Below are 12,212 nucleotides of genomic sequence, written 5' to 3'. Positions count from 1 at the left end.
ATAGTCTTACTTATAGTCCACACCCGTATGCCAGCACTGCAGCAGTCAGCCTGTCTCACAAGTACATTATACTGTATCCTCACTTGTGAACGAGGCTCAGAGGTTCATGAACTCCTTCACTTTGGGAAGAGACTAACTTCCAACCTGAAGGAGGAAATCCAGCATTTTCGTGACCTCAGCCCTTAAAATTCTGAATCTCATCCCAGCTACTTCACATTCGCCTGCAACCCATACACCAGAGGTCGATGAAGCAAATGGAAATACAAGATCAGTAAAAGGCAGAGGCTTGATTCTGTGACCAAACTTTACGCTCTCCACTCCTTGTCTGCACAAAGAGATTCTGTCCATGGAATTTACAAATAGAATCAGTGACAAAGTTGAACCTGGGTGGAGCTCAAAGCCCACAAAATAACCGCTTATTGACTTATCAGCCACTGCCACTACAGAGGCTACAGAGGCTTTGAGAATGGCCCACTCTGTATTCTGGACTGCTGTTTGCTGCATAGGCCAGAGCATTCATCACTGCAACATACAGTTTCATAGAAATGATCATTTCATTCTTTGCACAAAACTCCAGCAGAGTGCCAGGAGTTCAGTCCCATAAATTAAACCATTCCAACTAGACTTTCAGCCAGTGCTATTAGCTCAGACGTTATGATCCACCAGAAAAGTCTTTTAATATAGACTAGTGACATTTTTGTAACCTAAAGCAGCCCTCTTTGCTTTGCTTGCTAATGTATGTTGTCAGTGTGAACATCTTCACTGAACCTGCTAGTTTCTTTTTTTTTTTTTTTTTTTTTTGTGTGTGTGTGCAGCTCCACGGTTGGCTTGCTTTCAATGCTGAATGTTCAGAGTACTGGCCACAATTGGTCTTGCTGTAAATCATTTATACTCTATTTAACATGCACATCTTTTCAGTTGAAGATTGTAACACTATAGCTGAACTTTAATTTGTGCAAAGTGGCAGCCCGGTAGCAACCCAGCACGTTTTAATACATTTCAGGAGCTCAGAATTGTCAAGGAAACATTATTCTCTGAACAATGAATCAATCGATCCAACTATTTTCACTAAGTGCTAAAAACCCACATTGTGCCAAAAAATGCTGACCTACCAAAACACATTATTTTCTTTTATTACCTGTCTAGTTCATACTGTTGTTACACATCACAATCTTCTTGCTGCTGACATAAGTGATACCTGTTTAATCTCAGTTTAACACATAGTTTTTCATAGCTATGTGCTATGTATCAGTGAGTTTCTGGCCCTAAATGGTCCTCCAGTCCAATCCTTAGACCAGCTGACCCACGCCAACGTCATAGACGTGGCCTTTATAGAAACTCAATTATCTGGACTCAGTGGATCAGACTTTGGCATTGACAAGTGGCCAGCAGTTCAATCCAAATACCCAAAGTTTGAATGACTCATTAGGAGAGAGAGTGAAAGAGGGGGTTGGTGGGTGCTGTAAGACTCAATGAGAGAAAAGAGAGAAGGATGGAAAGGCAGGACGAAACTGTAACATACACTGAGTTTAAGAGAAAGGAAGATAAAGAGACTGACTGATGGGGTTAGATATAAAGAGGAGAGGGAGAAAAACCAGTGTGAATGGGAGTGAGCAAGAAAGAGACAAGGCAGAGAGGGACAGAGAAAAATACTCAGAAAGAGAGGAGACAGAAAGAGAGAGTGAAATAAAGTCTGTTAAACAGAGAAGAAACAGGAGAGAGCGAGTCTTGAAAGACAGGGAAAGGGGAGAGAGAGGAAAGTCAGAGGAGAAAGTCACATGCTGAAACAGAAAAGAGCGGAAGCAGCCTTCAATCTCCCCAATACATGTGGGTTCAATGCTACACAAAGATTTTTTGTTGTTGTTCTACTAGACAAAGGTTTACTCCCATGAGAAAGGCGGCGGTGACATCATCTCAACTGACTGAGTCTTTGTGCGGCGGAGACAAAGGCCTCGAGTCATCCTGGTGGAGTCAGGCCTGGGGGGGGGGGTTGTGTGTCCTTCCGCGTGTGTGTATGTTTGTGGGAACTTAACTTGGCCTTTTATGCTGTATGGCCTAGACGCAACATAGCTAATATTGTTGTGAAAGGTGAACTGCACAAGCAGACAATACGGTGTGGGCCAGACGTATGCAAAACCGCCCTGCAGTATCAAAGTCTGATGGCCTTTTCTGACAACACTCGTGAATAGTTCTTGATGTTCCGCAGCTCAGGTTCAAAAGATTATTTCAAATGTCTATCGGAAAAGAAAATGTTTTTTTTTTATTTTTAAGTGCAGTATGAGAAACACCACATATACACATTGTCATATCAAAATGAGATATCCAAAAATCAGAGAACGAACCAATAAAATTATCATTATTATCATATGCCCAAAGACTGAATGCTGTTATTTTTCTGGGTGGGGCAAAGTAAAGAGGTACAATAAACAGCAGAAGAGAGACATGCTTTGTGATGCCCTTGGATTTACACCAAGGGCATCACAAGGTTAGTGCCTTAGCCCACAGTACACTATACATTTTAGGGGTAAAGAGTGGTTTCAAAAAGAAATAATTGACCCGTCTTATGAAAAAAAAAAAGTAAATAAATCGCAGCTGGAGACTCTACAGATCATAAGCCACACAATGCCCTTAGCTCAGAATTTAAGTTAAATTGATTAATTACCGATATGTTCAGTTTCCTGATATTAGGACTGGAGTTGTCAGATTCCACTGTGGTGACGGCCTCTGGAGTTAGGACGTACATTTTCCATGTAGCAGCACAGCCGCCTGGTTTCTCTGCTGCATAGCACCTCCACAGTGTCTGAGGAGGGCAGGTTAAAACAGAATGAGTGTTAGCCAGTGAACCGATCAACACAAACTGTAATCATTTTCCTATTTTCTTCTACTCTAAACCAACCACAGAGCTGCCCCATTGGTCACAAATTCAGGGATATGCGTAAATTGCTTTAACAACTACTGGTGGTTCTTTTATTTCTTTGTTTGATTAATTGATTGATATTGATATGTCATTGTCCTGCAGACAGTCAGGTGTCTGAGCCGTGGTTGTGTCTCAGTGTATTCAGGGTTAACTGTAATCCTTGTAATGGGTAGCTTTTGGCACAAAATAGCTACTTGTTCATCTACCATTTCACTCTTGGCAAGTGGTATGCCGCTCACCTTTTCCATGGCTCAGTAGGAATTTGCAGACAACAAACACTGTTACTTTTTTTCTCTGTTCAGTTTCCAATGTTTGCTGAAGCTTACACTGGTAAGATCTGGAAGGTGCAAGTCTGCACGTTTCAAAAAAATAGGGATCAGATTGTGTTGGTCTATGAACATGGCTACAGAATCTTCTCAGACTATGGTGGCACATGTCTGTTAAATCACTGATGGACTGTGTGGGACCTGGTTTTTAATGTATATCATGCGGATTATACAAAGCTTGAATGCATGCACCAGCATAACGCACCAGTCTCTGGATTAGATTTTGGTATACAGTATATTCATATAATGGTGAATTTAAAATAACCAACCTAGATGCCCCATGGTATTACCTTACGTTCAGGATGCTTCCATGTAATACACACACGTACCTGAATGAGTGAGGCCGCAGCAGGGATCTGTCTGTTGAAATGCTTCTGTCTCTGCTTCTGTTGGACCTTAAGGGCAAACCCTGAGCCCAGGATACCCTAATTGGGGACAATTTGTTTTAACTGTATCCATTTAAACTTCAATAAAATAAATGTATATCACATTAAAGATGTAGGTAGACAGATGGAGAATAAAGATAAATTCATGTTTTATCATTTTATCAGTACAGTTATATAAGAAAAGGCAAAAAAAAAAAAAAAGTCTAATTGTGCGTCATCACAGAGAGCAATGTCTGAGCTAAAATGAAAAACAGAAGTCAACCAAGCTGTAATAAGGTTGGAACTAAATCAAACAAAATAAGTTTAATAAATCTTAAATGAAGTCTTTGCTTACTGCTGATGAATTTCATATGATTTGGATTTAAATTATATTTACAGCAGGCAGAGCGAAGAAGGAGATTGCGAAGACACTGAAGCAGGAGGCAATGGCCTTGCCTATCCACGTTTGAGGAATTTTGTCTCCGTAGCCGATGGTGGTGACAGTCACCTAGAAACAGAGAGTGAATCAAGCTCCTAAGCAGATTGTAAAAATGCAAACATACAAATCTCAGGAAACTTAAGAGTTCTAAATAAATAAAGCTACACCACTGCATGTCTAGGAGAGCCATAATGAGTCCATTCATTATGTATTTCCAAATAAAAGTGTGACTAATTTCCAAATAAAAGTGTGACAAGGTCTACAGTAGAGTTTGTATTGCAATAATACCTTACAAAGAGAAGGGGGAATCTTTTAATTCATTGGCTACTCAAACACTGTTTTATCAAAGGTGCGTTCACCTCAGGATGTATCAGTTCTGAGAACCGTCTTTTTATTTTACCACATATGGACCTGAAATATACATGTAAGTAATTTGACATTGAATACACCAGTCTTTTGTTTTTAAATGAATTGTTTTATGTTTCTAAAAATATTTCATCTGAAATACTTGATTCAGAGAGATAAAAAAAAAAAAAGAAAAGAAAAAATCCCACCCCGATTTTAATGAAAATGTCAGTCAGTCCAGAGCTCTCAAAGCTTTGCCACAGCAGTCTATAACAGGAGTTAGACAATAAAGAAAAAGTTCATCAGCCATTCTGGCCTTGCTCCACAACTGTCAGCGATGGCCGGGGCATTTCAGGCTCTTGCTCCTCAAAGGGAATAAGATTCCCAACCACTAATCCTCAGTGAGTGTAGGAATTTGCTGGGGTGAGGGGGGAAAACAAATACCTCTTGCATTTGCATGTACACCCACTCTGAAAGCCGAGCCAATTCTGACACATTCAGAACACACTTGTCTTACCGTGGGTGTCTATGGGGTATCACCTCGTGAGCCACTGCTGTGCGCTAACACAAAGCGGCTGATGTAAGGTGAGATACTTAAAAGGGCTTTGGGAGTAAAAAAGAAGGAGCAGGGGCGGGAAGGGTTTGTGTGTGTGTTGTGGGGGGGTGGGTGGAGTAGTGGGGGATTTAATCCCTCATCCACAAATCCGATGACTAAACAATGTCCTCCTGACCATCAGAGTGGAATGGTCTACTCAAAAACACCCCTCTCATTCAGACTGTAGGGTGTGTGGCAAAAACCTCTTCATGTCTACACAAAGGTCACAGACCTGGTCTTTGAATATGTGTGTCTCTGTATGCACCTCTATGATGATCTGCATACTGCATGTACTGTATGTGTGATTAAGCCCCATTCAAAATGTACATGAGCACTAACCACAGAATGGCAGGTTTGGTACTATCAGCTTTCATTTCCCTCTTTTACCCCTCTCACATCGTGTCCCGTTTGATGTTAGAAAGGTCGTTAAAATCAAACATCCATTACCTAACTATCAGCAATTGGCAAAAGACAAAGAGAAGCAAGGAAGGTAAGGGAGAGAGGGAAGGAGGGAGGGAGGGAGCAAGAGAGAGTGAGGGGATATGAATCATGGCATTTGCTTGTCCTCCAGCTGTGCGCCGCACCTGCACATCCGAATGTGGAAATCATGCCAGGAGAAGGAATAAGCACTGGGAGAGCTTAGCATTCTCCAATCAGCGCAATCTCATTTCAGTAAGCACACACACACTCACAAACCTGACCAAACCTACTGTAATACCATGTCATGTCTCTCAAGTTTACAGTCTCAGACACAAAAAAAAAGGTGCAGATCACCAAACTGTAGTAATCAAAAAATCTTTTCTCAGCATTATTAACAGAGAAACACAAATAGCAGCTTTTCTTTAACTTTCCATACAGTAGTGAGGAGAACTGTGACCCCTCTAACCTTCGTTACATAAAGGTAGTAATCCCACAATTAAAGTTTTAATTAAGGGAACTGACACTTTATATTGGTGCTTTAAAAGTTCTTTGAGCCAAAGAGCTCAGAGGTGAATGGTTTATTACCGTCTCTTTGTGGCACACTGATCCCCTGCACAAGGCTGCCATAGGTTTCTCATTACTCCGTGCTTTCAATTCAAATGTTTAATTAACTGCTCTGGAAACCTGAGCCTCCGCACAGAGGGAACTCGGCAAAACCAGCTCTGCTCACGAAAAACATCAACACACCTGCTTCTGTGTTAAGTGTTACACCAACACATGCATGCTGCATGAAGAACCAATGAAGAGAATGAAAAAAAAAAAACACAAGGAGGTTTATAATTGGTCTAACTAGAGAGGCCAGCCATTTCCATTTTTCCAGCTAAGACTCCTCTTGAGAGTGCATTGTACAGATAAGTTGTTACAGCTCTTCAGAAAGAAGAATCTTTTTTGATATGCGTGTGATGTGGCCTTCCAAGTATGTAAGCTATGTTAGGGAATTCAAGTAGCATTCAAGGATCCCATCATACTTTTCGGCTAAAGTATGATGTATTTCTTTTTCTAGATTCACTGCCTTACCACGCCCCACCACAAGGCATCGGCGTAGCTGGAGAAGCCCGTCTTGCCCTCCTCATCCACAGCATCCTTCTCCGCCAAGTAGACAAAGTAGGAGGAAAAAATCAGGCCCAGGAATCCAATGTACAGAGTGGTGATCAGCTCCTGAAAAACACCTGAAGTCAACTAAAAACAATACTTTGAAAATGTTGTATGAGTGAATATACCACATGTGAATAATATACCAAGACCATTTGTACACTGAATACCAAAAATGCACTCTTTTACTATGGGTAGCTCTCTGACAAAGCTGTAGTTGATGACAGCTATAAAGGGCTGATGTATTTTGATCATCTCTTTTTTCCAGATGTTATGACACAGACGTTTCAAATGATCTATGAGTGTCAACCTTCATCTTACTGTATACAACAAGTGGTATCAAGTTGGTTTATCCATGAATGATTATGCTGTTTGGCTCTTCCCTGTGGTCCACGTGTGCTGAAGACACTAACTTGCACTAGCTTGTCCTTTTCCTGAGTTTTATGGGGCTTAGCCCTTGCTTGACAACTAATATTGTTTGCATCATGCTGTGCGCTATTGAGACCAGCTTTGTGTCAGATAGGTCACCCACCACATTCTGTATGGCAGGAAGGACAAACTGGGTGTGGTAGTTATTATAGCCGACTACTATAGAATGGTCTACAATCAGTCAGGTTTGTGCCATTGAACAAGACACTGACTGCACTGATAACCCACCCGCAACTTAAAGAGTCAGGTTAAGTGGAGAGGGGCTCAGTTACATGTGTCCATTTGTATATTTATACGCTTGATGCTTCTTTGAAAGTGTCTTGGCAGGGAGTGAGCACAGTTTTTGGTCTTGGTCGCCTTCACCTATAGGGCTCTGTTAGAGGCTGAAACCCATAAACCCATGTGAAACAGGACCATAGCTCTAGCTCAGTGAAAACAGGTGGACACCTCCAGCAATATTTTTCCACTAAACAGAGCAGATCATTTGATAAAGCGGTCATCTGACAACAGGGAAATGGAAACAAATCACATTAGACTCATCTTGGATTCAACTTAACATTTATTTTCTTGACCTCTGCTCGCAATCTTCAGTGATTAGTCCTGTCCTTATGGATCAAAGAGACATGAATGTGAGGTTTGACTATAACCAAAGAACTGTCTACTTCAGGGATTAAGAAAAGAACATTACATCCTGTGACTTCATTGTGTATCAGCCTGAGAAAATACTAAAACAAGTGCACCAGGATTCAATGAAACAAAAAGTACAGGCAACCTTGACTATCTCTCTTCTCCTTATAAAGCCAGGTCTGCTGTGGCTTATTTGTGCATATGTCTTCATGCATTTCTGACTGTGCACACAGGATTTGTTGTAATAAGCTGTAACTATGGTATGGATTACAGCAGGTTGTCTGCCTTCTGCATAAGCAGCCTATAGTAGAAACTGCTGCTAAATGACGCAACAGAAGGGTAACTGGATTTTTTTTTTACTCTTCTAATCTGTCTGATATGTGATTTTAAAAAGTGCTAAAAGACAAGAGAATATATAAAAATGCAACTAAGAGCAGACATTTGAACCAGTCTCTGTGTTCTTAGTGTGGTACAGACCAATAAAATACAGCATCACCCTGAATACTTTAAACCCACCTGTCGATGAATAAAGACCACAGATCCTAGGAGCCTCCATGTTCCTCCCTGTCGATCCACGTGTAGCATGCGCAAGATCTGGAGGAAACGGATGCCCCTGCAGCACACAACAGCGCCTCATCAGTCTCAACATCTTTTGATCCCTCTTTAGCTATAATAATAAAATTCAGGACAAAATAACTGCTGTACCTGATGGCAGACGTGGCAAACACTTGGCCATTGGACCCTACACCGAGCACAATGATTGAGGCGATAACCACTATCAAATCTGTGAGAAAGAAAAAAAAAAGAGAGATACAGAGCGAGAAAGAAAGAAAAATAGAAAGAAAGGGAAATCAAATTCATTGTCATCAAATCAGGGTTCCAATCAATTCAGTTTCAGTGAAACTGTACTAAAGTAAAGCCTTACATTGCATGAACGATCTACAAGAACAATTCATGACATCCTTTGTATTAAATGGGAACAAAGGAAAATGCCAGGTGCACCTATGATTGATATGGGCTTCCTGATAAAGCGGAGACGTCCTTTGATGCCCGCATATTTGCTGCGGCAGCCTGCCGACCACAGCCGCACCACATACTCTGTGCCAAAGAACAGCACCAGCACAATCTCCTGTGAAGCACAAAGTAAACACAGAGCAAGGGTTACATTAATCCATTGGTACAGAGACAATAATTGCGAAACACATACAGGACGGGAGGATGTGGAAGTAGATAAGGTATCATTTCTAAAAGCATTGATAACGCAGTGCCGTGTATTAACACTAATCTAAAAGCATTAAGGTCATTATAATCAATCATCAAGATTTACGATATGATACGGGTGGGTAATGACAGGTGTGTGAGATAGAGAAAGAGAGACACCGAGGTGGTCTACTAGGACCAAGACCACCAAACCACCCAGCAGGAAAGATGAAGGTTGATAACATGGCTGATGACAGCTCATATTGAGACAGGGTCAATGGCTAAGCGATTGAAGCCGCAGAATGAAATGCAATCACACTCCCTTCTAACAGATAAGAAAGCTAAATAATCATTCTTGGGTGTTAAGATTTCATAAATGTAAACCTTTCTGTAGCTGCCTGAAGACAGTTAAACAGACTTGTTATGTAAAAATGACAATTGAAGGTTTGATTTTGAGCTATAATCGTGCACCTATTTATCTGTTGAGGTTGGTGCTTTTAAGTGCACTCCACTATGTGCCATTGTGCTTTTGTTTTTCTAGTATGTGAATACATGTGTTCCTCTATGAACTAATTAAGTCTGCCCGATGGAGACTGCTTTCCTGGCCACCATGTATCCATAATATTTAGCCACCGTACTGTCAGTTAAAATCTACGGCCATGTGGGTGGCCATCTCGGTGATTGCTTGAACTGGCTGATCCCTGACCACCCCTTCTATGAAACTTAATACCATTAGCCCTGCTGCAACAACACGGCACCACAGAGCCCAAAAACAATGACCAGTCAATCACACCAGACACTATTCTGGAAGGCAAAAAGTGTCACTCTAGTATCGGCACAAAGAGAAAAAGCACTGATGTGTAAACTTAGTGATGCTTTTGCAAGAGTAGTGTGGAAAACAACTTTATTTTGAATACCAATATAAGGGCCCCATCTGGGTCATCATAGTGATGAGGAAAACAGATGGACACATCCTTTTTACTGCTTTCTAAATTTTCAGTTTGCCCATATTCATTAATTAACCATGTTTACAGCTTTAGATTTTGCGCTCGAGTCATCTAGCCTGGGATTCCTATACTCCTTATTCAGCTCCATGAATTGCTCATTTTCTGTCATTGAGTTGAAGACAAAGAGAGGGGAAGAAAAGAGGCAGAATTGAAGACAGAGAAAGGCAGAAATGGTTCAGTAAATCTCTATAACATAGCCTGATAATCAGACTGAATTACCATGTGGGTTCACTTCATTCATTCATATGTGAATCGCAGAACAAATCGGAGATGTGGGCAGGGATTCAGAGGTCTGGAACCAGGCTACCTATAACATCCATTTCAGTTGAACCCGACCGGCCAATCAGAGTCTCATTGTTTGTGTTGGTTAGTAACAGACTAAGTAACAGACTTGTTGCCACTGTTGCTGTGTCCCTATGGCACTTCATAATGATTTCAAATATCTAAACAGTTCACTGAATTCTGGACTTGACAAAGCTGAATATATCACTGACAAATCCTATATACTTCAATCCTATTTACAAAACCTCTGCTTATCTTATCTAACTGGGGGATTATAATGTTTATTGCATATGTTTTCTAAAAGAAAAAAAAAACAAACAAATAAACTTTTACAAACACTGCCCCAATGTCAGACCAAAACATCAGCTCCAGCATAAAATGCCCACAAAATCCCAGTTCATCAAGCTTAGTACTTATGACATCTGGGTAACATTTGAAAGTCAAAGGTACGCATGAATTTGGGGAATTTGAAGGGATTAGTCATAATAATTCCATAAAATGGGTCACCCAGATGTTGGGGTGTTTTTGTATGTGTGTATCAGAAACTGGCAACTCCATGTTTACTGAAAACAGCTGCCTGTTCGCGCAGCGATAATCTCGTCAAGCCAGACGCGGATGAAGCTCATTCAGAGAGCTGCTTGGGAATTACGGTATCAGATGAAAATGTGATTAGATTGCTTCATCTGTGTGTCCCACTACACAGAAGGTGCATGTAAGCGCACACACGCACACACACATAAAGTCACTCATTACATCTAGATTTACCTGAGCTTTACAAAGCTTTTGCAACTCAGAGAAGGTACACAATCTTGTTATTAATGCTTGATTCCAGACAATAATGTCGATCCCATTTCAATTGCACATGTTTCCTGAGAGGTTAGTTATTTAATATCTCAGAATTAAAGCTATTACAAAACAGTGTTTTTTCTTCTAATTTGTAAGATTCACTCATGAGTACTCTGATAATCACCTGTCAAAATAATTACATGTCAGTAATCTACTCTCAGTATTCAGTTTATCACCATCTGACAAACAGACAGAAAAACAAATAATCAAAATACTGAATGTGTTCCTCTGGTGTGCATCACTCAAAATAAAACCCACCTACAAAACCTTTGGGCGCTTTTAAATACAATTTGCTTGAAATCCTTAATTTGGACAACAGAAATTTGGAAATACGAAACAAAGGGTTTGAGCTTAGCATCATCAATATGGGGAATTCAAGAGAGCAGTAGGTAGTCTGTGGACAACTGAGCGAAACACAACAAAATGAAAAAAAAAAAAAAAAAAAAAACAGACTTGGTCATGACCAAAGAACAATAGTAATAATGTCATGCAAAATGCTGTGGATGGATGTGATTTCATCAACTCAAAATTAAGACCTTTTATGATCAAAAATAAGATCAGTATATTTTATGGCCTTTTTAGACTTTAAGGATCTGCAGCTATGCAGCTTTACTGGAAGTGTGTTCAGCTTGCTGCATAGTTGTACACGTACAGGAATGGTGAGGACAGAAGAATAGTTCGTATTAAATGTATTAAATTTTTTAAAATAGGAAAGAGATGAACAAGGCCTGAGCAGAAGAGAGGATAAAAAAAAGAGATCCATCCAAAGATCCACTTGTGTGTGCGCTTCTATGCCTCCTGCCCAGTCTGGCTAGCTTTACTTTGGCAGCTGCTCTGAAGGCCAAATATCCTCAAGGACTAATGTCCCCTCTGCCATCCAAAACAAGCAGCCTGCGATTCACAGATGTCAGCTAACCATGAACTTTCTAAGTATAGTTGCTACCACCAGTATACGCCACCATGACACCACACACACACACAACTCCACCCCCTCAAACACACAGACACACACTGCGATAAGATATTCTCTCTCAATTAATATTGAACCAAAAGCATGCACTATCTACCTATCTATAAAAAAATAATGTATATGTCTATATATAGATACATAGATAGATAGAGATAGACAGATAGGTATAGATATAGAGAGGTATAGATATATACACACACACACTGAACCACTCCAGGTGTATAAATAAACAAGGCAAAAAAAAAAAAAAAAAAAAAGTGGACATTTTTTCCAATTTTCCTCTGTGTCTTTA

The 12,212-nt window shown here is 40.4% G+C and overlaps 1 protein-coding gene across 1 annotated transcript in view; it reads right to left on the bottom strand.

The window, feature by feature from the left end:
* The window catches only part of kcnq1.2 (potassium voltage-gated channel, KQT-like subfamily, member 1.2), a 153,897-nt gene that overhangs the window by 124,238 nt on the left and 17,447 nt on the right, over positions 1 to 12,212 (bottom strand). The window contains exons 4-10 of the mRNA XM_041038396.1: positions 8,618 to 8,744; positions 8,321 to 8,399; positions 8,132 to 8,228; positions 6,485 to 6,625; positions 4,006 to 4,116; positions 3,573 to 3,668; positions 2,663 to 2,800 (exon numbers count right to left, since the gene is read on the bottom strand). Of these exons, the coding sequence (XP_040894330.1) occupies positions 2,663 to 2,800; positions 3,573 to 3,668; positions 4,006 to 4,116; positions 6,485 to 6,625; positions 8,132 to 8,228; positions 8,321 to 8,399; positions 8,618 to 8,744 (789 nt within the window). The remainder of the gene's footprint in view (positions 1 to 2,662; positions 2,801 to 3,572; positions 3,669 to 4,005; positions 4,117 to 6,484; positions 6,626 to 8,131; positions 8,229 to 8,320; positions 8,400 to 8,617; positions 8,745 to 12,212) is intronic.

Source organism: Toxotes jaculatrix, chromosome 5 (assembly GCF_017976425.1).
Source record: "Toxotes jaculatrix isolate fToxJac2 chromosome 5, fToxJac2.pri, whole genome shotgun sequence".
In the NCBI taxonomy this organism is placed as follows: domain Eukaryota; kingdom Metazoa; phylum Chordata; class Actinopteri; family Toxotidae; genus Toxotes; species Toxotes jaculatrix.
The sequence above is the reverse complement of the archived record's forward strand: the minus strand, read 5'-3'. Positions and strand labels throughout refer to the sequence as shown.